The 25,901-nt window shown below is 56.4% G+C and overlaps 1 protein-coding gene across 3 annotated transcripts in view; it reads left to right on the top strand.

Moving 5' to 3' along the window:
* Positions 1 to 25,901, top strand: part of RALGDS (ral guanine nucleotide dissociation stimulator) — a 37,396-nt gene that overhangs the window by 7,311 nt on the left and 4,184 nt on the right. For 2 of the 3 annotated variants that reach the window (XM_035341759.1, XM_035341755.1), the window contains exons 1-11: positions 6,775 to 7,097; positions 21,856 to 21,966; positions 22,433 to 22,626; positions 22,884 to 22,958; positions 23,124 to 23,317; positions 23,730 to 23,851; positions 23,975 to 24,190; positions 24,309 to 24,412; positions 24,714 to 24,798; positions 25,464 to 25,541; positions 25,638 to 25,724. In XM_035341759.1, the coding sequence (XP_035197650.1) occupies positions 6,924 to 7,097; positions 21,856 to 21,966; positions 22,433 to 22,626; positions 22,884 to 22,958; positions 23,124 to 23,317; positions 23,730 to 23,851; positions 23,975 to 24,190; positions 24,309 to 24,412; positions 24,714 to 24,798; positions 25,464 to 25,541; positions 25,638 to 25,724 (1,440 nt within the window). In that variant the 5' untranslated portion in view covers positions 6,775 to 6,923. Of the gene's footprint in view, positions 1 to 6,774; positions 7,098 to 21,855; positions 21,967 to 22,432; positions 22,627 to 22,883; positions 22,959 to 23,123; positions 23,318 to 23,729; positions 23,852 to 23,974; positions 24,191 to 24,308; positions 24,413 to 24,713; positions 24,799 to 25,463; positions 25,542 to 25,637; positions 25,725 to 25,901 lie in introns of those variants that run through there. The other variant, XM_035341758.1, reaches the window with a different exon arrangement.

Below are 25,901 nucleotides of genomic sequence, written 5' to 3'. Positions count from 1 at the left end.
CCCCCAGCGACTTCTCAACCTGCTGGCCCGCTTCATGCAAATTCGGTGGAGGGCTCGCAAATAATTAGATCTATGCAAAAATGATGAAAGGAGGTAGCTGAGTGGAGGAAAGGAATCTTGTAAATGCCCCCAAAGCAGCTGTAGCGTGAGCTCATGTATTATTAGACACCAGAAAATCCACGTGGGAGACGCTGCTTACAAACGCCTTAACCACAAAAACATTTTCAGTCTCAGTTCGTACATTTTTAGGCACCGGAGGCGGCCTCGAGACACAAAACTGTAGGAAACGAGACCCGAGTAGTTCCAGCGCTCGCAGGATGACCTTGTTATTTTAACGAAAACCAAAATTCTTCGGCGCTCGCCGTGATCCCCGCAGCCAAGACTCTGAGGAAGAAGAGCATAAATCACGACCCGGAGGGCCAGCAGCGCCGTGGCCGGGCCCGGTGCTGTGCTGTGACTCAGCACCGCCGCCGCTGCTGTTTGTGCCACTGAAACCGAGAGATAGAGCTGGCCCCGTGCCACCGGCGGATGGCATTGTTGGGAAGAGCGCTGCCAAGCAAGCCCAACAAAAAGAGCCGTGCCGGCCGTCGGAGGACGCGCCGGAATAACTTCCCCTGCTGAAACAATGCAGAGAGGAAACCTTTTCAAGTGGCTCTTACCGGGGGGAAAATGACTTGGCTTTTTTAAACATCCTTTGAGGGTCTGACAATACCTGGGAAGGCTAAAAGACTTCTGCAGTTCTTAATTGACTTTTCAGCCATGTGGCCGTGTGTCTCACCGGGGCGATACCCGGCTCGGGCTCTGGGCAGTCAGACTTTCCCTTTCCAGCTCTTGCCAGGCTCCTTTCCTGCCTCTCGTGGGGACACCAGAAAGCGTTAAAGCTGGATACTTCCACCTCCACTCGCTGTGCTTGACCGAGGGCATTTGGCCCAGGTGCTGTCGGTGTCAGCGAACACCTGGGTGCTCTCCTGTCCCGTGGCCCTGCCCTGCTCCTGGCCCTGGCTTCTCGCTGCCGGCCACACCATCACCGCGCTCTGCTGCTGCCTCCAGGCTTCTCCCCTCGCTCCCAACCAAGCCAGCTTCCCTGCGGCTTGCACCGCGGCTTCCCGGCGTGCCCAGGTTTTGATGTATGCTTTCCCTGACGCTTGCGCGGCTGAAGGAGATGCAGGGCCATTGTTGGAACATCCTTTTCCATATCCCCCATGAAAGGGCTCTGTTCCTGTTTAGCTGGATTTCTTTGTTTTAAGTAACCTCGGTTATTTACTTGCGGTATTCGCGCTATGCGTGCGGTGCACCTTGCTGCTGCTTCGCGTGTTTCCAGGACCTGGCATTTAAATCTGTTCCATCTCACTCCTGTTCTGGGCTAACTCCACGTTAAACCTGGGCTACCCTGAGTCTGTTTGGCCTTGCTGCTTGTAGTTCTGCACAGCGTGGCTCTGCAGCCTGCGTGGCTCTCGCGTTTAGCTCTGGACACAGTTCAGTCCTGCACGATGCATCAGCTCCTTGCGCTGCTCCCCTGCCTTTGTGCTTTTCTCTTGGGCCTCTTAGCAGCTCCACGGCCCCGTTCCCTCCCCTACGTGTGCCCAGACATGTTTCAGCAACGGGGATGCTCACGGTGCTGGAAAATGTGCCAGGGTAAGGAGCTGGCGATGAGCAGAGTTTCTTCGTTATCCGTCGGGATTTCTCTGTTGGTCTGCTGCCAGGTCCTCGTGTTTCCGAGAGGCTCCTTTTACAAGATTCAGCTGAACGTGTCGGCTCGGCTCCTTACCGGCGCTGGAAACGTGTTCTCGCTGCCCTTGAAGGTACCTTCAAAGGTGAGCGGAGCCCGAGCCCCGCTCTGTGTCTGTCCCATAGAGGCGCCCCAGCCTGGCTGTGGGGAGCCCTTTTTGCCATCTGGGTGATTTGTAGGGGGCCGCACCAGGCTGGAAGGGGACACTGGGGGAGAAGGAAACGCTCAATAATGCCCAGGGAATCCCGTTACGGGCTGAATTCCCTTTGGGAAGCAGCACGGCAGGAACCCTGCAAGGCTCAGAGGTGCTTGGCCAATGCCTTACCCCGTGTCAGCAACCGACAGCTCTGCATTTCTGACACACAGAATGAAATCTCACTGCGCCGTCTTATTTTCCTGGTGGATGAGAAGGCCCGTTTTGATTTCAGAAAGGAATTTATCGTATCTTCAGGGGTTACGCCCATTCCTGTCTTTCCCTGCCAATTCCTGTGGCTTCGTAACCTTTCTCCTTCCTACCAGGGGTTTGCCTTTCTCCTACTATCCGGCAGAGGAGTGCAAGCAAGGGTGGAAGCTGCAGTAATTGAGAGCACCTGGGAGCCCCGAGCTGGCCGTATGACGATTGCTAAGCAACACAGAAAAATGTTTTTCCTGTTTTTCTTTTGGTTACGAGCACCTTAGGTGGTATTTGTTAAAAGAGCTGACTGAAACATTCCGGCAGAAAGGTGATAGGGAGATAAAAGCCGCCTTTAAAGACAAATGGCTCACGAAATAAGTCTCCCTGTCTGCGGCGTGTCCGGCTGCAGCAGCCCCGTGCCCGCTGACCTCGGCTCCGGGAGCCCAAAGTTCAGCCGAAGGGGAGAGGCTGCAGCTCCCGCTCGACATGGGGATGGCTGGTGCTAAAAGCCGCTGGGGATCCAGCGATCCTCCCCAAAATCCAGCCAGCCTTGGGCAAGCTGCTCTGGTTGTTTCACCGCATCCCCCTGCTGCTGGCCGCCCTGCCGTGAGGTCTCTTTTGCTTTTCCCAACGTGGAGCCTGTTACCTTTGGCTTTCCGGGCGTGTTTTAATGTTAGCAGTCGTATTTTGGCTCTTATTGTTTTTTTTTTCTGGGTATTTTCTTTTCGCTGTAAGTGGCTGCGTGACTTCTTTGTGGCAGTGTCCCCGTGCGCCTTTCCCCAGAAGCGTCCACGCGAGGTGTGCTGTGGTCAGTTGTTTCGCAGAAAGCGGCTTTGATTTCCCCGGGTGCCCCGTGCCCGCCTTGCTCTGCCGAATTTTAGAGGTCAGCAGGTCTAAAAACCCAAGGCTTACGTTATCCCCGGCTGCCCTAATGGAAGACGCTCAAATATTGTGGCAAAGCGGATGGTGTGAGCGTTGGGATGGAGTGGAAATATCCCTGCAAGCTCGTTAGTCTTCAGGCCGGTGGCATAATTATGGTGCCATCGCCGAGCGTTGGGCTCCGCAGGAGGCTCCACAGGAGGTGCTGTGGCCCAGCTGCACGCGGGGGCTGCAGGAAACCAAGCCCAGCAGAGCGGGATGGAGAGGTTCGGATCCTAATTGCCTGGGGATTTGGTGCACTTCTTTCACTAGGCACTGACGATAACGAGGAGCCTGCCTCCTCGCGGCCTGAGATGTTTGGTGTGCTGCAGGAGCCTGCGCTCCTGAATTAAGCCGGTGCCCGATCCTGCTGCCCGGGGTCGTGTCTGGGGAACAGGAGTGGCAGCAGCAAGGGCACCGAGCACAGGAGAGCCCGGGCAGCCTTCCCCTTCCCTGGTTAAAACTTCCCCTCCCCTGGTTAAAAACTGGCATGGATTATGATCATAAATAAGAATTGGGGCTGTGAGAGACGGGGCTGGCTGGGATCCATCGGTCCCCAAATAAATGGTGGGAGCTGCTGCTCGAACCTAACATCGGCGTGCAGGGGGTACTGAGCGCAGCACTGATATCACTGCCCCGTCTTGCACAAGCTGCGAGGTTTTTTCCCTGGAGTAGAAGAGGAAGCGGTGCTAGTTCTTTGTTTTATAAGAAGCGCTAATCATAATAATAGTAATTTTCCAGTTGAGCCTGGGCCTTGGCGAAGCGGGGGCAGTGGAAGTGAAAGTTTCAAATGAAAATCTGAACACCCAGAAAGTTGTGATTCAGGACTCAAAGCAAGCGGGAACAGCACGACTTCCAGTTAATAATTCTTTTCTATTGACAGCGCCAGTCCTCCCAAGTGCCTTACAAACAAGGATGCAAAGGGCTTCCCCAGCCCCTACGGCACGAGGAGACATTCCTGCCTCTATTTTACAAGTGGCCGGGCACAGAGCGCTGCAGGGACTGACCTGATGTGCTTCGTGAGCTGCTGCCAGCCACGATAAAGTTGCGACTCCCGTTCCTGAACTCTTGAGTTCCCAGATTCCCGACTGATGGGGAAAAGCCCTGGTGATGTGGAGTACGGGAACAGGGTCAGCACAAGTCGTGTCCTGCAGGAAGTGTGCTGGGAAGCCCTGCCCCGCAGCGGAGGACAGTGAAGGAGGGCAGCCATCGACAGGGCTGGTGGAGCTGGGGGATGCTCGGGGCTGTGGGATGAGCTTGGAGCTCAAACGTGCTGGGGAGACAACTCAGGGTGTGCGCTGAGCCCTGGTATTGAGGGAGAAGCCAAAATCTGAGCCTGCAGGTGCTGACCCGAAAGGGCTGAGCTGTTGGGAACTGGCGTAGCGTTTGCAGAAGCCCCTGGTCGTTACCCGTTCCGCATCGTTAGCCGCGTGGGGAAGCCTGCGGGCTGGAGGCTGTGGCAGATGAGCACAGGTTTGTGATTTGGAAGTGCAAGGGTTTGTGTTTACTCAGTCAAAAGCTCATTGCAGGGTGATGGAAAGAAACCAAGTGAGGGATTTCCCGCAGCACCCGGTTCCTGCACCCGTCTCTGCTCCTGTGCCTGCTGAAGTCGTCGGGACATTTACGGCTGACGTCAATGCAAAGCGCTCGGTGTGTTGTGAAAAGCTTTTGCTGAGTTTGCCAAATGTAAAATGATTATTATTTTTTTTAATGAGTCACTCAATCGTAGATGGTTTCCTTAAATCCCCTGCTCCGGGAGTCACACGCGTATAAAATCATGGTAACTTTCAAAAATTTCTCGACCTTCAAGGGTGTTGGGGAGAGAAGCTTGAGGGTGTGATCCAAGTGGTGCCTTTCAGCTCTACGCTTAGAGGCAAAGACGGAGCCCTGAAAAGTTGTTTCAAGTCTCACGGTTTTCAAGAGCTTGGCCCCTGAAGGCTGAGTGTTTGGGGTTAGCTGCGCTGAGCAAACATCCTGAACTTGGGCTCCTGACCCCGCTTTGAGTGTTTTGCTTTTCAGGCCCAGAAGGTTCCCAGGAGAGGAGAAAGGAAACTGGCTGGCTATTTTTAAACCCTCTCAGTTGCTTTCCTGCTTTATATTATTTATTATCCATTATCAAAAGTGTTTCTCCCCTGAAACCATCTTTAGTGGTCAGCCGAGGGACGGGTGAAAATTGCCCATCAAACAGAGCTGCAACTTTCCATAGAGGTCAGACGGAGCTGGAGGGCTTTGCAGGGTTTTGCCAGCTGCAGATGAGTGGTGCTATTATCTGTGATGTGCACGTGGGCAGTGTCAAGTGATTCCCATTGTGGGCTGCAGTTTCACCACCCCGAGAGCTGAGTACCCAAGGAAAGCTGGATCTCCTCTCCCAGGGACCCCGCAGCCCAGAGGGGCGGCACCAGTTCCCCCGGCTGGGTGCTGCCTGATGTCTGCACCCTCCCAGCTAAACGATGTGTGTGCCCATCACATTTTATAGCACGTCTCGCTGTATCACGCAGGTTCCATGCGACCCAGCAGCGGTAAAATCAGCATCGCCCCCAGGAAAGCATCCCAAAGGCGCGGGGCTGCCTCGGGCGGCACAAAGCCCCTTGCTCAGGGCTGGGTCCCCTTTCCCAGGGTGTCCCTGGAGGTCCTGTTGACCCTCTGCGGCTCCAGATAAGCAGGACAATAGCCCGCATTGTCCTCGCTCATCCTCCTGCCTGGTAAATTTTCAAGTTTGAAGAGTGTTGCAGCCTTGGCAGCTTTGTTAATCCTTTCCTGCCCAGGCAGGAGGTGCAGGCGGTGGTGCCCTGGGCAGAGCTGGCTGTGCAGAGCATGGCTCCATGTTCTTCTCCTTGGAAATAAAGCCGCGGGGCTGGACGGCCTGAGAGGCTGATGTTATTTCAGCTGTGCAGAGAGAGCCGAGGCGTAAAAGTCTGGGTTTTGGTGGTGTCAGCAGCAACTGCGATGCAGTTTATCAGCAGGGCGTGAGGAGGGAAGGGGAAGAGGCAGGGGAGGGTGAGAACACGCTGCGCTCAGCGTGGAGGGGTGGTGAATGATGAGCAGGTTTGCCTGTTTCTGTTTGCCTCTGAAAGCAAAGTTACGTGGTGTGGTTTCAGCATGGGCTTGGGGGCTCAAAGCCTCTCTAATATGGGAACTGCACTCTAATATGGGATCTGCAGCCCCAGTCTCCCTTTCCCAGCGTCCCAGCTGGGCCATATGTCGATGCCCCAGGCCCTGCGCACTGGGAGCTGGCACGGGGACAGGGTCAGCCCCTGCTCCTGGCCCCGGCTTGCTGTGGGGCCCCACAAGTGTCCCTTCCTCTCCATGGGGCCGTCACCCCATAAAGCCCAGCTGGGGACTTTAGCGCTTCCAACACAGACGGCACCGTGGGGGCTGAGTTCGTGTGATGAGATGCAACCTGACCGAGCATTAACACGTGCCGACAATCTTCACGCGGACCCAGAATTGTTAGGGTAACGTTTCATGCTGGGTGTCGGGTGGGGTGGCCTCAGGGCATGAAGCCCCCCATCCCAGCACCACGTCCCCCCAGGCTCACCTCCGTGCCTCGCTCCCTTTCCCCCCTGCTCCCCGCCGCCCCCCAGCTCCGTGCTCTGCCCGGGGGGGGGAGCGGGGATCGGCTCCCTTTGCAAATTCTCCCCCCCTCCTTCCCTTTTCTTGCTCCGTCCCCGGGGGGGGCCGAGCCGAGCCGTGCCGGGCCAGCCCCCGGGGCGGGCGGAGGCTTTGGGGGAGGAAACCAGCGCTCGGCTCCGCGCTGCCAGCGGGCTGCTCCGCCGCTCCCCCGCGCCCCCGTAGCCCGTTAGGGTTAGGGGTTAGGGTCAGGGTCGGGGAACCCTGCCCCACTCCCCATTTAGCCCGGGGCTGGCCGGGGATGCGGTGCCCATGGTGAGCCGCCGGCACCATGCCGCCGCCGCGCCCGCCCCCGAGAAGATGTTCGAGGGCTGCCGGCGGGCGCGGAGCCTTTGGGGCGGCGTGAGGCTGGAGGTGGCCGGCGAGAGCAGCCCCGTGGTGCTGCACAGCTTCACCCAGCTCGACCCCGACCTGCCGCCGCTGGAGGTGAGAGAAGAGGCGGGCGGGGTTTTGGGGGGTGCGATGAGTTTTGGGGGGGGGGGTGCAGCCCGCTGGGAGCGGAGCCCTGGTGCTCGCCCCTTTGTGGCTTGGGGCTCGTTGGCAGGATGGGAAAAGCCGGGGTTAGGTATGGGGACAGCTGGGGGCAGCCTGTTTTATTTCTTTATATTGTTTAATAGCTGGGTGCCCCCGCTCGTCTCTGCGCTCTGTCCCTGCGCCATCGAGGGGCAGGCAGCCAGACTGGGCTCTGCTGGAGGAAGCAGAGCTCCCTCTGAGCTACCAGGGCAAGGGGGCAGACCACTAAAAGTGGGGGCTCCTAATAACTTGTTTGATCCCCCCCTCTGGCTGCTGGAGGCTAGAAACTGCTCGGATCTGAGCTGCTCATAAGGGCTTCAGGCTCGTCCAAACCCCATAAGTGTCCTCTGGGAAGGTTATGGGCACCGGGAGGACCTTGCTGGAGGATGCAAAATATTTGTGCTGCTTCGGATTCGACCCTGGGCGCTTCAGAGCCGGTCCCCTGGAGGTCTCAGCCCGACCGGTTTGTTGATGGCAGCTGTGCGTGGAGGTGGAGGCAGAGGCACCCAGAATCATCTGAGTCAGAGCTCTGCCTTTTTTCTTCGTAATGGATGATCGCCTTCTGCACGCCGGGAATGTCATTGATTCTGAGTAAGCGGCGTGTTAGGAGCAGCTCAGCTGGAGGAAGGTTTTGGCGTTCAGAGGTGGTGCTTTCACAGGAGCCCCGAAGGCTGGCGGCACAGGGGTTAAATCAGCGAGGGTCAGGAGCCTGGCTTTGCTGGGATTTAGAGCCAGCTGCAGATGTGCTTCGTGGCTCTGGCTGCTTCCCGCTGGAGGGGGGCGGCTGGGGGGGGATCACCGCTGAAACCTCCGCGTTACTGTGCAGATATCCGGGGAAGGGAGCCAGCGCTTCGGCGGCGATGGCTCCTACTCCCTGCTCCGAAGGATCCATCCCATAACCTGCGCTGCAAAGTCCTGCTCAGCCGGGGACAGGATTAGCACAGGCTCTGGCCGTACCAGCTCTCCTCCGGCCTGGCGGTCAGCTCTGCGGAGAGTTCACGAAAACACCATCCAGCTTGCTTTGCTTCTCCCCCCCCCCCCGCTCCTCTCTCCTGGGGGTGGGCGTGCTGACATTGTTCGGCGCACATCATCTGGTTCGTGTTATGTCTGGCAGGAAGTCCAGCCTTTCCGGCCCGCCGCGCTCCGGGAGGCTGCAGGGCCGCGCTTTTGGCAGGGGGAGCGAGAGGAGCGGGGAGGGGGCAGAAGTGTGTGTGGGGGGGGGGGGTGGAATGTGACTTGTTGTGCTTCTGCCCCCCCCGGGAAAACTGCCCCATGGGATGAGACCTTGGACCTCGGGAGGGGTTTGGCTGGATCGTGGGGGATGGAGGCTGTGAAAGCAAAGTTTTGGGGGCTGAGAGTGGCTTTACGTGGCCCCAGCGTGGCAGAAAGAGGTGAGCATCCTCCAGCCCCCCTCTGCTGTCCTTGCTGCCCAGGTTTCCCCTCTGGGCTGTAACATGGCTCCGTGCTGCGTAACGGGCAGAGCAGTGCTGGCATCCCAGCGCCTGGGCTTTCCTCCCGGTCCCGAGGAACTTGCTGACAAATTCCTCCTTCCTCCATGCGAGTGGTGGCGAGAAAAGGCACAGCCCAGAGCGGGGTTCGGTGACCCGCTGCCTCTCAAGCAGCTCGGAGAGCCGCTAATCTCCTTGTGCTCCCGGGTGAGGGCTCCGTGGTGTTCTCTGCGCCATGTGGAGAGGGTTTTGCTCGCTGTCGTTACGCTGCACAACCAGGGAAAGCACACCAAAAGGCAGAGAAAGCAGAGTTGCTGCGACAACTGTGCTGGCAGCAGCCTGGTGTGGTTGTAATCCTCGGGTAAGGTTTCCTTGCGAGATACACCCTGGGAGGAGAAGGCGGATTATTTGGTTACCCCCCCCCCCCCCCCCCCCCGTAGACCATCGCTGTTTTGCTGAGCTCCAGTTGTTGCCCCGTGGTGGGAACCCAGGGCTGTGCCCCCCCCTCTGCCCTGCACTGGCATGGAGCTGGGCTCGGGGAAGTACCAGCTGCTGGGGGCCCATCGCCTGGTCCCAGGGGAATAGAGAGGATCCTTGGAAAGCTGCTCAGCAGGTGGTAGGGAACACGGATCCTGTTTTCTGCTGAGCCCCTGAGGATGGCTGTCAGTGGCAGAGCCCTTTGCCTGTATCCCAAGCAACGGTATCGATCTCCCAGGCACCGTGCCGAGGTGGCCGTTCGAGGGCTCGCGGCCACGTGCTGCCAAGTGTCCTCCTGCTGATTTTAACTGTGGGGAATGGAAAGTTTATACCGAGCCCCTCTAGCGAGGGACTGGCCAAGCTGCTTTGCACACCTTTTGCTTCATCCTTTTCGGTTCTAATTCAGCCTAAGTTGGTGAGTGTCATGCTGCAAATTTATTTGGTGGTTCTCCTCCTGCTCCTCGCTGGAGATGCGTGCTATAAACACAACTGCAGATGACACAGACTGAAACTTTCATGAGACTGGCATCACTGAACCTCCAGACAAATGGTGAGGGCTGACACATATTGAAAAAGCTTGTATTGTTGCTATTTTGGCTCTATTTGTTTTCTGAACAATTAGGAGACTTTCAGTTGCTAAACACATCCTCAAAGACTTGAATTGCTCAGCCCAGATGCCTCGGAGGTCAGTGCTTGTGCTTTGTAGCCGGGAAGGAGAGGTGAAGATCTCTCTTAAAAGCCATTTTCTTTTAGCTTCCAGTGGTGCCTGTGGAAGAAGATCCTTTTCTCCCAGCCTCTTCTCCTCCCTGAGGCACAACCTGATATGCCCCTTGCAATCTGCGAGATGAACATCATCTGCTGGTACTTCTCGCATGGGGACCTGCCTTGTGGCTCGCTTCCAGAAGGGTTTGGAGGCGGCAGCGAGGCTGGGAGCAAGCTGAGATGCTGATTGTTGGTGGCTGCTGCAGGAAGGGAAGAACGGAGGTGGGAGGGATTTTTGGTTATTATTTGATATCATTAGAAGCTGGGGAGAGGTTCCAAGATGTGTTTGTATAAGGATCGTGTTACTCAGGGGCTGCCATGCCCTGTTTCCATAGGGGTAGGAAACCCTCCGGTACTGGGATCTCACTGAGGCTTTAGTGCTGGATTGGCAGCCCTGGCCGAAATCTTGTTCGGCCCCACCTGGCCCCCAGGGTCCTCACTTGGCCCTCCAAGGCGCCCCAGATCACGCTATCACTCTGCTACGGCCCTTTATGTCCTAGCTGCTGGTGTGGGATTACCAGGCAGGGAGAACTAAATGCAAGCTTGGAGAGTTTCTGTGCTCCCCTGTGCCCAGGTTTGGGGGTGGAATGAGCTCAGATTTTGCAGGAAAAGAGCAAAAGGCCTGCTGAGCTGCAGGGATGTCTCACTTGCTCAGCTCCTCTGCTTTGGTGCTGGGGAGGTTGGCAGCAACCACCCAACGTTTCAGGCCAGAGCACAGCCTGTTTTCAGGGCCGTGTGAGTTGGTCTGGCCATAGGCCTGACTTCACCATGAGTGGCTTCTCCATCACCCTTTCTGCCTCTCTAATTGCCGGCCGCTGCATCCCCCGAGGGACATGTAATTGAAGGAGCAGAGAGCTTATTTAGGTCACTGCAGACCACATGTAGAGGCTGGGCATCCCCTGCTTGTGCTTTCTCTAGCACTCTTATCTCCAGAGCTGCCTGAGTGACTGTTTTTCAAGCAGTCGCGTTCCTTTTAGTTGGATGCATACTTGCAGCAGGGCTGTTTCAGTATTCAAATATTTCTCTATCTCCCACAGACCCAGCAAGGTGGGGGGGGGAGAAAGCAGTAGCCAAGGAGCAGGATTTGGACACAAGGCTGGTTGTGGCAGGCAAGGGAGCATGCTGCAGCTGGGGGGGAGGCCTTCCATACATCAATTTGTTTATCCCATGCTCTTCCTGTGCACAGTGCTGGGTTAGACACAAGGGCAGCATCCTTGGCCTACCCAAAATGTGTGTTGCCCGTTGAAGGCCTGCGGGACTTTCACTCTGCATCTCTGCACTGAAAGATGAGCCTGGCATGAATGCTTGTATGAGGAGGTGCTTGGTGCCCGAGAGAAACTGGTTGAGCATCGTGCTGAAACTATATCGTAGCCTCTGTACAAGCCTGGAAGAGCTGTGGGTGGTGGAATAAGAACCGAGTAGTTTGGCTCCTTAAATTGTCAGAGTTTCTCATTCCTGTCCCAGCACAGGGACCGACGGCATGGTGCAGCCCTGACCCCCAGAGCCCATCCAGCTCATACAGCACCCTCTGCAATACCGATGTGCCTGGACTTTGCTCCTGAGCCATTAGGGAGCCCTCAGCTCTGGCACAAGTGAGCCCAGCCACTCCCTGGGGATCGGCTCGGGGCCCGATAAGCGAGGGGCAGGGAGCGGGCGCTGCCCGGTGAGCCGGCTCAGTGTGCTGCAGCTGGCCAACGCTGAAGTGGCTGTGCTCACACGTGTAATGCTGTGTTTGCAGAAGGGCTCTTGTGGAGTGGCCTTTTGTTCCCATAACACCTGGCAGCAGCTCTCCTGGAGGCAGGAGAGAAGTCCTTCCCGAGTCTTGGCAGCGAGCTCATGCCGTTCTCCCTCGGTGCGATGAAGTGGTGGCTGCAGCGCCCAGCACCGCTGCTCCTCTCCATGCCTTTGGTTTGGTTTGTGTTTATGACATGCAAACAATCCCTAAAGCTGACAGCTAGGGCTGCGTTGGTACAGGTTCCTACATGGCACCACATTTTTATTAGATAACCAGCGAGAGTTTAGCGCACCTGATGGCTGGTAGTTACGTGACAGTGAAACACCGGTGGGGATGAAGCACTGCAGAGGCATGCGTGTGGCCCGTTTATCTCACATAGCTCGGCAGCAGTGAGTTTGCTTCCATTCCACCATCGGTATGTCGATGAGCCTTGCTATGGGATGGGGTGAGGCGTCCCCCAGCCCCGCATGCCGTGTCCCCGGGCACTGGGCGCTGTGGAGGTGGGATGTAGGTGGCTCCAGTTGCCAGACAGCAGGCTGCGTCCTCAGAACTGGCAGCAAAGGGGGAAAAAATAATACAAAAGTTGTTTTGACTTGCAAACAGCACAGATTGGAGAGGAAAGTCATCAGAGGCAACTTAATCTGGAATGCTGAGGCATTATTTTTAGTGTGGCTTTTCTTTCTGCTAACCACACTTTAACAAACAGCAGCTGAGCCGAGGACTTGTGAGGAGACCTGGTTTTAAAGGGCTGGCTACCAGTCTTACCAGAGCTGCTCTTCATGTCAGGGAGCAAAACCACAGCGTTTCCCTGCTCTTTGCAGTGGTCATGTCTCCATGGAGACCCAAAAGCTGAGAGCCCTCACCTCTGAGGTTGGTGTTTTGGTTGTGAAATGATGTGTGCTGGGCTTGGGTTGCTCTGAGTCTGGCCTCGGCTCAGGAAACCATCCAGCAGCCACACTGGGCAGGGCACAGCACGCTGCTCAAGGCTGCTGGTGGCCGTCTCGCTGGGATTTCTGATTTTCTGGATGACAGAGGCTGCAAGATCCCATCCCGGAGCTGCAGTGGGTGCTGGTGCTGGGACAGCCCGGGCTGGGCTCCCTCGCAGCTCATGCTCGGCAGTGACTCAGAGCACAGCCGTGGCGCGCTGTGGGCGTCACAACAAAGCGCTCCTTCCCTCGGCTGCTTCGTTGGGGTGGCACCCCACAAAGCCCCTCTCTCCCAGTCCTCATTTTCACATATTTCAGCACATTCCCCTGCAAAAGTTGTCTCTAAGAGGAGGGGAAGGCTCGAGGCTTGATGACCCATCTTAGTCCAGGCAATGTCACGTGAAAGGAGCTGGGGCAGGAATGCGGGCGCTGCCACCCACTTTGTACTGACGCAGTCCCACTGTCATTTTGTGAGTCAACTTTTTGGTTGGGTTTGTCCCAAAAAATCATTTTGAAGCAGAGGGCAAGCCATGGGGATGCTCGGCCCTGGTGCCAGGCATCTGTCCAGCCCAGGACAGCAGACAAGCCCAGCTAGGCCCATACTGGCTCGCCCAGTGCTGCAAGTGGCACAGCAAAGCTTCAGTGTAAGCTTGCCACAATAAAAGTTCTGTGTTGTGAGGGAACGACTGCCTGTAAATTGAAAGGTAGATGGGAAAGTGGAGTAACCCCGTTTGAATCTGCCTGCTCTCTCCCTGGCACCCCCCATTTTGGGTAACACTGGCTGCTGCAGGTCCCTCTCTGGCTGATGCTCAGACAGGGTCAGCTGCAGGAGCCGCATTTACAGGTGTGGGGACAAGGGTCCTAGTAAATGGGGAGGGAATTGGGGCTGGGGGAGTCTCATCCCACCCCGGACACCCGCCTTTCTCCTGCCACAGCCTCTCTGGATGTGCAGGATCCGGCACACCCAGCTCCCGGGGCAGGGCTCGGGTCCAAGCCTCGCTGCTTGGGCTCCCGGAGTGCATGTTCAGGCACTTGACAACAGCTAGTTTTTTTTTCTTTCCAGTTGTTTTCCCTCCAAAGGTGCCAATTAAAATTAAACTCTCAGTTGCTTCAGCTGTGGAAATCAGACCAACTTAGTTGACTTAGCATCCTGACTGCAGGCCCCCCAGGTGTCGGCTTGTTGACTCCTGCCTCTGTACCTGCTTATATAGCACCTACTGCCTCGTTGACACCTAGTTAAGTAATGCTCTGAAGCTGAGATTTTCTTGATTACAAGGCAAAAGCGCTTGCTCTTCCCTCTTCCAGCTTCCCACAGGCAGCAAAGCCGCCGCAGGGAGGGGAAGAGGTGGCAGGGAGCCATCCGAGGGCAAAATGTCCCCTGCTCAGCCCCATGCCAGCCCTTCCTGGAGCAAAGGGGTGGCCAGAAGCCCCCAGCTGGGATGTGGCGGGGGCTGTGGGTGGCAGGAGGAGGCTGGGACCAGCCGGGGTCAGCCCGCAGCTCCGCAGCAAATGGAGGCACCCGACGTCATGCCGGCTGGGGTGGGAGTCGGGTGTGAGGGGCACGGCCAGCAAACAAAGGCTCGCTTTTATTCCTTTTGCCAGCAGCCCCTCGCTGCTGCCTCCCTGCCCTGGATTGTTCGTGCGTTTTCTCTGCTTCAGCTGTTTACTGGGTCACCCCGCCACGGACGCACGCACAAAGAGCGAGCCATCCGCCGAGGCCGTCCCTGCGCCACTGGCACCGCAAGCCCCTCTGCGGCCCCGGGAGCACAGTGGTGACATTGAGCCGGGCTGGGAGAGTGCCCAAGCCTGCCCTGCTGTGGGGCTGGGGGCAGCGGGAGCCTCCCCCCCCCTCCCAGGCATCCTCTTCCTCCAGGATTTCGGGGCAGGGGCATTCTGGGCTTGTCAGTCCTGCCCACGCTTGGATCACACCAGCTTCGGTGGAGCGAATGTAAGTCAACGTAGGCCAGTGTAAACACATGGGTGGACACATTCACTTCACAAGGGCTTATTTTGGTGCAGCTTATCTACGTGAAGGATGTGTCTGAGCTGAATCGAAATGAACCTCGCTCAAATTGAAGCAAGGGGTTGCAGCGCAGTTACCACAAGCCAGACGGCAGCCAGACAGCTGCGGGTTTTGGACAGCCTCCAGTTTGTCCACCCCAATCTGCACCTTTGAGATGACAGAAAGATAAGACTACTTTTTTTTTTTTTCCTTCTTTTTTTTTTTTCCCTCATTGCAAGCCACAGCCAATAAGTGAGTGCACAGGCAGCTATATACAGGTTATCTAGGCTGCTCGGGAACGGCATGCGCAAAACTCCAGCCCCAGGTGTGAGCTTCCTTGGTGCAGGTCACCCACGTGGTGGGGGCAAGGGGTGATTTGGCCAAAGAAGCTGGTTTTAGGGCAATTGATGCCGCTTAAAATTAAATTTTTGGCTGGCTAGACTGGCACATAGGCTGCAAGCTGAGAGCAGGAGAATATTTATTGAAGGCTTTGTGTTTCTGGGAATGTAAAGACTTTTTGGAACTCGCTAGCTTGAAAATGCTGATGCATGCAAGGGACAAAGTGTTTGCCTGGAATTGCAACGACAAATAAATCTGTGTCCCGTGCTGGTCCTGCAGTCAGAAATACCCTGGTTAACAGGCATTAAGACATAATTGAAAACTCAGCAGTGAGGATCCCAGTGAGCTGCAAGGTCTGTCAGCTCCAATGCCGACCCAGGCGCTTCCCCTTTGCTGACACGCTGCGGTTCTTGCTGATGCAGAGGTAGCACGCTTGGCGCGAAGGGCCCCGTTCCAGCATTGGAATCAACAGGGTAGTGCAAAGCAGGTAGGCTTAACTGTCTTCTTGGGACACACACACCCTCTTTTCTTCACATTTGAACAAGGCGTTACAAGGCTATCATGTTGCATGGGACCTACAGGTGCTACTGTACACAAAAAAAGGCATTTCAGTTTTGGAGCTTGTTTCTGTGATGTTGCAGATTTCTCCGTTCCACCTCGGTGAAACACAGACCTTTGTTCCGAGCCGAGATGACTTACCATGAACCACTTGATCTTTATTTACTCTTACAGAGCAATAGGCATTAATGTTTTATACACCAGTTGTCACCAGCCACGTGGTTCTGGTTTCACTTCCAGTAATTACCCTCCGGGCTCAGGGCGAGTTCGTAGCGGAGCGGTGGCTCTGCAGGCGCAGGCCAGCTGCGTCCCTCCTAAGCAAGGCTGGCTGGGTAGGCGTTGGTGCTGAGCAGGGATGCTGCAGAAACGCACGCCAAAGTGATCACGAACGCAGAGCAAAGCAATGTGGAGCAAGAGCTGGAACTGCTGTGTCAGCCGGATCCTTTTTCCATGAACTTAGAGAGGAAGCAAAACCTGCTGCACTCAGTTTTCTGCTCCGCTTCAGCAGCCTGCGAAGGGAAGGAACCCTTCCTGGCACGTCCCTGGGTGGGAGGCGCGAGGAGAGTCCTGCTCTGGGGGCAGCCTAGGCTGGGTTTCTGCTTCGGATGCAGCTGCCTGGACGTGCTGGTGGTCTTGATGTGCTCCAAGGTGTAAGGAACACAGGGTCTGGAGTTACACCGCCAGCCACCTGTGGTGTCTCTGGCATTGCCAGTGGCAGACGCAGCTCGCTTTTCCCGGGGGAGTGCCCAGAGCAAGCCCGATCCCCTGCAGCCCTCGGAGGCTGGTGGGGATGCAGTGGGCATGCAGCATTTTTGCAGGTCTGACTCTTGATTTCCAGACCATAAAAAGAGCGAAAAAGTTTCGATGTGTGGGAAGGCTCAGAGTTTTCTTTGAAAGCAAAACAAACGCAAACGGGGGAGGAATCCAGTGTATCTGCTCTGTCTCGTTTCTGGACCCAAGCGCTGAGCTCCTAAGCCCCGCTCCAGCCACTGACTCACTGCGTGCGAGTCACAAGACGCCTTTGTACCAGATCCTGCAGCCGCTGCTTTCTCTTCTTCCTAAGCCGCGCGGGCGGAGACGGCTGCCTTTGAAAATCCTCCCCAACCACGCTGGGTTACGGACGCAGGCACGGCCAGCAGGATCAGGCCTGCCCTGTCTCAAACAGTGCCCTCGGGCAGGCCCTGATGGAAGAGGTGCCAAAGCCTCCTGCGAGGCAGATGGGGGTGACAAGTCCCCACTGGGTGACAAGCCCCCACCGCCACCCGTCTCTGCCTGGGGGTGCCCAGGGGGATTCATGGCTCCTGGCTGCTCCCCGCAGGTGCTGTCTGCAGCTCCCCCTGCTCAAACACCTGAAGCAGAGCAGAAGTGGAGCTGAACGTGTCAGGGAGCCCCGGCTGCAGAGCCAAGCAGCTGATGGGTGAGAACAGGCCCTCAGCTGTTGCCACTGTCCTGGTATCCTGGCAAAAACACCCCCTTTTCACAGCGGGTTTAAGTTTAGCTTCTGGCCCTTTTTCTATTCTTTTCCTGTTTCCCCCCTCTGTCATTATTTTTTCATGGGCTGTTGGAAGCGTTCCTGGTCTGAAGTGGCTCAGAGGAGGCAGGAAGGAAGGCGGAGAGTGTCGAAAACCCGAAGAAGAAAACACGTCCATCTGCTGAGCACCCCAGCACTGCCGCTCTGCGCGGGGCAGGAGCCGGGATTCAAGCAAGCTCCATCAGCAGCGATGTGATACGGCACGGGGGGAGAAGAACGGCCTGAGATCGACCTGGAGTGCTGGCTGGAGACAGCCGTGACACCCAGCTTGGTCACTGCTGGGTCGGTGTTTGGGAGCTCCGGGCCTCGATGGGGCTGCTGACCCAAAGCACGTGCTGTGGGTAACCGTCAGCACCAGGCGCCTTTCCTTTCCCCGAGCGCAGGGAGGTTCAGCAGTGTCTCCGGGTGGTCTCTGCAGCCTTCCGAGCACAGCTGGGGAAAGGAAACCGTGGAGCAGAAGGGCTGCCCCTGACCGGCAGAGCCCCGGAGGAACATCATCCCCGGGGGGGTTTTGCCTGGAAGTCCCCGCGAGGCAGGGTGTTGTAGGGTGTTGTGCTGCCTGCGCTTATTTTGGATGAGCAGGACAGAGGGCACTTCTGCTTCTGCGGTCTGTATCTGTGGTTCACAGAACTGAAGTTGTTTTCCTTTCACTAGATGAAGGTGGATTTTTTTTCTAATTTCCTTTTACATAACGCCGTGCATTTTCGTTTACATAAGAGGCCCCAAAGTTACCGCCGTGTGTTGCATGGGTTCGGGATCTGCTCCAGAGGGTGAAACAAAAGTGAACTTGGGGCTCGTGTAAACTGTGGAGGACGTGGTCCTTGGTTTCTTTCGTTTCTGGAAGGGCCGATTTCCCATTGCCAGTGGGAAGGAGTTATTGTGAGAAGGGACTGGAGACTGCAAAGCCCAAACCCGTTGTACCGCCTGCAGAACACACATTTTGCGTTGCCCAGCTGAAAGGGAGCGGAGTAACACCAACAGCTTGATCTTTAAACCAGCTGTTGTTCAGGGAGCATCAGTGAAAGCACTTTAAGCGGTCTTGTCTCTTCTGTGTGTGCTGAAATTAATACCTTTTTCCACTAACAGTTCATTATTTTGTGTCTTTGGAGGCCAATGCAGTAAGCCAGGGGCACGTGGGACCAGTGCTCTGAAGACCTGGTAATTGTTGGCTAATTGTGTGTGATGTGCAGGAATGTTGTCATGCTCACAGTTAATCCTGTGCTGCGCTCCTGTCTTACTAAACCCACCTTTGTGACTTATCTCAAATACTTTCTAGAATGCAGTTTCCCAGCTAATATTTTCCTTGCTGTCGGGATTTTGCATTTTTCCCCGTTCAGCTGATGAGAAGGGAAAAACACAAGTTCTCTGCTGCCCTGTGCCTTGTCCCTCACACTGCAGCCTTCTTCCAGGCTTGCTTATGAACCTTGGCTCAATCCTAGAGCTCGTTATTAAACCTCCGTGTGAAGACGTGGGGTTCAGCGCCGTGCTGTGTACCAGAACATGCGCCCGGGAGTGGAAGAGTTGATTGCACGGAGCAGGAATTCCTCCCTGGTGTAGTCACCAAGGCTTTGAACTCAGGTCCGGAGCTCCCTACTGCTCACGCAGCCCAGGGCTATCCGCGGCTCCAAGAGGCGGTCTCTGAAACCAGGCAAGCCATCTGGCGCGGCCTCCAGTTTCATATTTCAGGGGATGAACTCCTGCCGAGTTCACTTACGGCTGCTTTTTGCAAAAGCCTCCGACTCTCGCAGAATTGTGCGTCCGATTCCCCCCGGTTCAACACGCGAGGGGTTCTCCCGTGCCCCCATCCGAGCAGGAGCAGGACTGCGTGCTGGGCGGGAGAACCTGGGGGCCTGTGGTTGGGTTTGATGTCTTCCCCTTTTTTTTTTTTTTATGCCCATTTTCTTGAAATGCTTTCTATCCCGTTTTCTGGGATGCTGAGTTCCTTCCCTACGAGCTTGGTGGAAGGTGCAAAGGCTGTAGTCATCAGCATGCTCCAAGTTAGTGCTGTCACAGAAAAGCTTTGCTGAATTTTGGTGGGACCATTTGAAGCGCTGCCTGGGCGTGTTGGCCACATCTCTGCTACCAAGTCAGCGCAGTGAGTGGAAGGGGCTGTTCGCCCGCACCTCTCCTCGGTTATTCAGGTTAAGGTGGTGGTGAGGGAGGCTTTGCTCGTGGGTGCTGGGCCGTGGTTGTGCCACTGAGGCCTGACTCACGTCTCCTTCTGCTTTCCGAGCTGGAAACCTCCAGCAGCCAAGCAGCAGCTGCAGCAGCGCTATTTACCCACGTTGTCTGTCAGAGCTCTTTTGAGACCGTTCTGGGGATGTTTCTCTTTGGTTGACTTGCTGGAAGTCCTGGTGGGAGCTGGTGCGAGTGCCAGGCAGGATTTCAGAGCTGTCGGTGCCCATCCCATAACTAAGCCAAGGCTGGGGGTTCTGGGCTCTGCCTCCGGTCTCTCATCTCCCCATGTGCAAAGGGAGAGACGTGGGTTTGGAGCAGGTGCCGAGGTGGGGCTTCCCCGGCTGTGTCCTGCCGCTGCTTTTTGCTCCGTTAGTTCTTAACGAGCATGTGCCGAATGCGCAATCAGCATCTGGGAGAAAGAGCAGGAGGAAAGAGGAAGCTCACGCAGAATATAAATAACCAAATTTTAAAATGTACCAGTGTAGCAGCTCGCCCGGCTCTTGGCATGAGCCTAGCTGGAAACCGCTCGGAAGCAGCGTACTGTGCGTGTGGTTTGCAAAGGGGGAACTTCGGGGGACATCGCACAAGTCAGCAGGACAGAAAATGAATGAATCTGACAGTCTTAAATATAGGAAGGAAACGAAATTTGCTTCTACGCACATTAAAATTAGGTGCACCCTCTGCACGTGACATGAAATACAAGAGTGGAAACCCTTGCAGTTGTGGCAAGAGTTTCCACTGGGGTTGCACAGCAGCTGCCAATGATTCATGCATTGATCCCGGGACATTTTGTCCTCTCGTATGATTTGATTTCTTTATTAATTTAATTGCATCTCAACCAGCATCTGGTTTTGGATGGCTCTTTGTGCCTGGAGTTTATAACTGCCTAGCCAAATCTCTCTTTGGAGTTAGGCTGTACGGGGGTCTGGTCCTGCTGGAGCCAGAGCTTTCCTCCATCCCAAACTGGGAAGTTTCCAAAGCTTTTCTGTCTGTATGTTGGAAACAGCTTCCACAGGTGGAAGACAGATGACCTGGTTGGCATGGGATCGAGTTGGGTTGGTGTGGGATTGCTCCAAGTGCCTGATGTGGACGCGGGGTTGCAGCGGTGTCAGCGGCGCTCTCTTGGGGTTGTGCCAGTCCCCCTGGTTCTCTGCTAAGGCAAAGCAGCTTGTGGGGTCGGGAGCAGCTCACCTGGCCCAGGAGCACCTCACTGCTCTCACCTTGTGGAGGAGAGCACCTGGGCACCCCGGTGGCTTTGTCTCCCTGCACCAAGGCTGAATGTCCGATGGCACAGGTGGCCGCTCTGGGAGGGCTCTCAGCAGCTCAGGGTCTTGCTGAGATGAGGGAGATGTGGAGGAAGGCTCAGGGCACAGCTTGCTGGTGGGTGAGTGCGTTTCGCTCTTGAAATTCAGGCCTGTCTATACCTGAAAGCACATTTATGCTGTAACTTATCCCAGAGAACAGAGGACGATGGATGCAGGCGTCCAGGATTTCTGTCTGTCTGTGTGGGTGCTGCCAGGGTCAGTTGGATGAGTTCGTGTGTTCACAACGCAGTTAGGAGCCTCGTGGCACCTCTGAGCTTCAGCAAGCCAAACGCCTTGGCGTGAAGTGAGAAGAGCAGGTTCAGTAGCAAGTGAGGAAGATGTCCAATAACCCTGTCCTGAGGGATTCTCTGTCCTCATTCATTACAGCCGTGAGTAAGAGGCTCTTTAAAGTTTTCCCCTTGCTCTCTGAGCTGGCTGTGATTCTCTGCCTTAATTCCTCGCTAATAACAAGCGTTTGACGTGAGCACAGGGCGGTAATAACACAGCGATCGCTGCTGTGATGATAAAGGACAGCGGTGAGGAGCAGGTTAGAGCAGGCTTGGATCTGTCGGCTCAGGTTTTGCTTGGTGCTTTCTGCTCAGCATCTCCTGAGATGTGCAGCATCATCTGGAACTGTGGCTCTTGTGTCCGTGGGGAGCAGTTTGGGACAGGGGGTTTCATGCCCTGCAGGCTGCAGGGAAAGCCGTGAGCCAGCAGCGTGCTGTGCCCCAGCGTGTGGTCACCTCCTCCTGCTCGGGAGGGAAGGAGATCCCCGCAGTGTGCAGAGGGATCTGCAGAAATCCGCTTAGGAGAGGTGCTGATTCAGCAGAGCATGGTGGGGAGAGGGCTGGGCTGAATCTGAGGGGGTCCCTGCATCCCCAGAGCAGAACAAGAGCTTGTGGCTGGGTCAGGATGTGACCCGGGGGTGAAGCAACCTGTCCGTTTGTCCCCGAGGCCACCCCACTGCTGCTCCATGGGTTTTTCCCCCAGATTTGAGCTTCCCTCTTGAGTTTCTGCCCAGTGTGCATGGCCAACGCTGCCTGGAGCTCACGGCTGGTTTGGTTTCACGGTCATTATTTGCTATCCATGGTGCAAAAAGGCTTGCGAGTGCTTGAGGTGCTCGGGGCAGATTACCAAGATTACGTCCAGAGCCAGCAGCAATGTCACCTTACGTCCCTTAAGGCCACAGGGAGTAAGGCAGCTGAGGCACTAGGACATGGAGCCTTGGCTCTGCCTGGGTGCATGCTCTGGGTCCAGCTCCCCCAAAGGGCTGGTGCTGCCAGCTTTGGGCTTGTGAGCAGATGAATAAAAATGGCTTTGCCTTGCCAGGACACCCCAAACGGGCTCATGAGAGCATCTCTGCCACCTGTTAACCTGCTTATCTCATGGTGTATCGTGTTGTCTCGTGCAGAGCTCCACGCAGGAGATCGGAGAAGAGCTGGAGGATGGTGTGATCTACAGCATATCGCTCCGGAAGGTGCAGCTCCATCACACGGCCAACAAAGGGCAGCGGTGGCTGGGGGTAAGTGGGGGCTTCGCCAGCATCGCTCCAGGAGATATTTTCTGATTTCCCTGCCAGACATGGTGACCTGATGTGGGGGCTTGGCAGGGTCAATACCAGCCCATGTCCTGCCCTCTTCTTGTGCCCCTGGATGCTCCTGTTCTGGAGGCTCCTTTTATCCCTAAACCATGTATTTATTTGGGGGAGGGGCCTGGGAGCACACACTGTACTCTGCCCCATGGGATGAGGAGCGAGGGAAACAATCTGAAGCCTCATTTTGCAAAATGGGGCAACCCTGATTTGCATCTGGATTTCAGCAACCCTGAGGCTTCCCTCTCTTCAAGCCCCATCGGTGGGGTCCCAGGCACCGCAAGGGTCCCCGCTCCCAGCCAAGACCCAAACAGCGCTTGCTGGGCTGGTGGGACCACGTCACACTGGCATGTGTCTGCTTCATCCAGCCCACTGACTTGTGCTCCTGTCCCGGCAGTTTGAGAACGAGTCAGCCTTAAACCTCTACGAGACGTGTAAGGTGCGGACGATAAAAGCTGGGACCTTGGAGAAGCTGGTGGAGTACCTGGTCTCGGCCTTCAAGGGCAATGACTCCACCTACGTCACCATCTTCTTGTGCACGTACCGGGCCTTCGCCACCACCAAGCAAGTGCTGGACCTGCTGCTCAACAGGTGAGGCTGCCCCGTGCCCCGAAATGCAGCTGGGGGTGGCTGGTGCCTGAGCCCCTTCGGCCAGGAGAGCTTCAGCAGCATCTGCCACGCACTGGAGGTCTGATGGGCTTCTCCCGGCCCCATCAGCACAAAGGTTTTGGAGTGGGCTGGGGAGGAGATGCTCATCCTGGCCCCCAGCAGAGCTGGGGGTGATGTGGAGGGAGAAGAGGCAGAGCTGAGTGCAGGACCCTCACTGTCTCCTTGCTGTGCCCCGCCAGGTATGGCAAGCTCCACGTACAGGCGAACGGGGACCACGCCAGGCACGTTGTGGATGAGAGGATGGAGCTGAAGAAGTAAGTCTGACCACGGTGTGGGTCACCCAGAGACAGGGGGCTCTGGTGGTGGCTCTGTGGTTCTTGCGTGAAGGGCGTGTGTTGTCCCACGAGCCCATGGGTGCACACGGGTACCTCGTGGCACCCGATTCTCACTCAGGCCTGCCTGTGTTCCCCTCCCCGCAGCACCATCTCCTCCATCCTGGGCGCCTGGCTGGACCAGTACTCAGAGGACTTCCGCAAGCCCCCGGACTTCGCCTGCCTCAAGCAGCTCATCTCCTATGTGCGCCACAACATCCCCGGCTCGGACCTGGAGCGCCGAGCCCGCATCCTGCTGGCCCAGTTCCAGCAGCAGGAGCAGAGCGAGGCCGAAGCGGAAGGTGGGATGGTGGTTCCCTGTTCATGGGGGTGTTTGGGGCTGTGGGGAGAGCGGTACTGGTTAGCATCGAGGGTCTCTGGAGCCTCAGGTCTTCCCAGGTGGCTAAACCACTGTAAGCACTGCCTGGGTTTACATGGAGACACACCGGGAAGCTAATCCAACTGAACTAGAGGTGGTATTTCTAAAGGGATTAGCTAATCTGCCTTTAATCCTTCGTGGACACTTGTATCCAGGTGAAAATGCCTGTCCTTCTCTGTGGGCCTGTTTCTGTTTCTAGCCTAGTTTATCTGAGCAGACCAAGATTAGGAGCGCTGAGGTGGGATGTGGGAGTCAGCAGGGGCTGGCACGGGGTGTGGTGTGGTGCTGTGCTGGTGGCCACGCTGCGGTGCTCAGCTTCGCGCCGTCTCTTGCAGCTGTGGACCACGGCGGCTGCACGTTCCAGCTGGTGGAGGAGAACGGGGTCGGGGACGGGAAGTCGGATTTCCTCTCCTTCTCCCCAGAGATGGTGGCAGAACAGTTCACGCTGATGGATGCTGTGAGTACTCATTCAAAAGTGGTGCTCTGCCCACCTGCTGCTCCGGGCACAAGCCTGCCTGCTCCCTTGCTCCCAGCTGCCTCTTCTCCCATAGAGACCCATCTCTATCCCCTTACCTTCCAGGAGCTGTTTAAGAAAGTGGTGCCTTACCACTGCCTGGGCTGCATCTGGTCACAGCGAGACAAGAAAGGCAAAGAGCACCTGGCGCCCACCATCCGTGCCACGGTCTCGCAGTTCAATAGCGTGGCCAACTGCGTCATCGCCACGTGTCTCGGAGACCGGACACTGAAGCCGCAGCAGAGGGCTAAGGTGGTGGAGAGGTGGATCGAAGTGGCTCGGGTAGGACAGCACCATCCTTGCCTCCTGCCCTGGCCCAGTGCTGGGATTTTGCAGTCCATGAATTGCAGCAGGTCCTTTGGCTCTCTTTTTAACGCTAAGTCCCCTTGTCTGTCCCCAGGAGTGCCGCATCTTGAAGAACTTCTCCTCCCTCCGAGCCATCCTCTCGGCTCTGCAGTGCAACGCTGTTCACCGGCTGAAGAAGACCTGGGACGAGGTCCTGCGGTGAGCAGCGCCTGCTGGGCTCCTGCTGGGAGGTCTCAGGGGAGGTTGTGCTGGTGTTGCGGCTCTTTAATGCATGGAGGGGATCGCTGCAGCTCTGGCTTTGCTCCAAACCCAGGGATTTAAGGAGGAAATAAAAGCAGCATTGCCTGCTTCTCCTTTCCATCCGAAACACCCTGGGATAACCTCAGACAGCAAGGCTTGCTGGAGCCGTGAGCTTTGCTGGGGTCATTTGGGTGAGCAGAAGAGAGCCTGAGGAAGCGTGGCACCGTTGCTGACTTCTCCCTGTGTTTCCCCCGAGCAGGGAGAGCTTCCGCACTTTCCACGAGCTCTCAGAGATCTTCTCTGATGAGAACAACCACTCCCTGAGCCGGGAGCTTCTCATTAAGGTACGGGGAAGCGGGCACCCACATCGCTGTATGTCTGACACAGAGCTTAGGCTGATGCTGGCAGAAATCTCCTCATTACTCCAGCTGCCAGCCCTAGTGGCACTGCCGGGGCTGCAGGCAGGGGTTTCGGAGCAGGCTGGGCTTTCTGCTTCTCCACCCAAAAGTCGTCATTGCCTGAAGCACTCAGAGCAATTTTGCCAGCAGAGATAAGCAGTGGGATATGATCCTGTGTACCAGATGACAGCTTCTCCCCAGAGGCAGCTGCATTTGAACAGCCTGGTGCAAAGGGCAGCACTCTCGGGAGGCCTGTTGGTTTAAGGTTGGGCTGTGGGGTCTGTGAAAGGCTGCAGCCCCAGCGTCCTTCCCGCAGCTTTCCAGCCTCGCTGCAGATTGGGGCTGAGATCACACAAAACACAAACGGGAACAAAACATCCCATTGAGGAGCTGTTTATACAGAGGGCTGGAAATGGGAGCAGCCTTTCCTATTCACTAAGGCTCTCCTCCCTGTTTGCCATGAAAAAGCTCAGCCTTGATTTCCTCCTTTTCCCCTCATTCCTCTTTCCCTCCACGAGCAAATTCTACCAGTAACAGTGGGTGTGAAATTCAGCTCCTCTTTTGGCATGATTTCCCACCCACGCTGATCCCCACCTCTCCCCACCATCCAGGAGGGCACGTCCAAATTCGCCACCTTGGAGATCAACCCAAAGAGGGCTCAGAAGCGGCAGCAGCAGCAGCGAGAGATGGTGAGTGGGGCACGGCCATTCCCATGTCCCCTTCCTGGTGGCTGTCCGGGCTGGGTTCGGCTCTGCTGACCCTGGCTGTCCCTTGCTGTCCCCCAGGGCGTGATGCAGGGCACCATTCCCTATCTCGGCACCTTCCTCACAGACCTGGTGATGCTCGACACCGCCATGAAGGATTTCCTGGACGTACGTACCTCCATCTCTATCCTCCTCCTCCTCTCCTTCCTCTGCCCAGGCATCCCCACAGCCTGGAGTGAAAAATGGAGGCGGTTCCTCATACATTTCACTCTGCCCCCCTGTGCGTCCTATATCCAACGCTGCCCCCTGTGTGTCCTGTATCCAATGCTGCCCCCTGTGTGTCCT

This window comes from Oxyura jamaicensis, chromosome 17, assembly GCF_011077185.1.
Source record: "Oxyura jamaicensis isolate SHBP4307 breed ruddy duck chromosome 17, BPBGC_Ojam_1.0, whole genome shotgun sequence".
Classification (NCBI taxonomy): domain Eukaryota; kingdom Metazoa; phylum Chordata; class Aves; order Anseriformes; family Anatidae; genus Oxyura; species Oxyura jamaicensis.
This window is presented reverse-complemented; position numbering and strand designations above follow the sequence as displayed.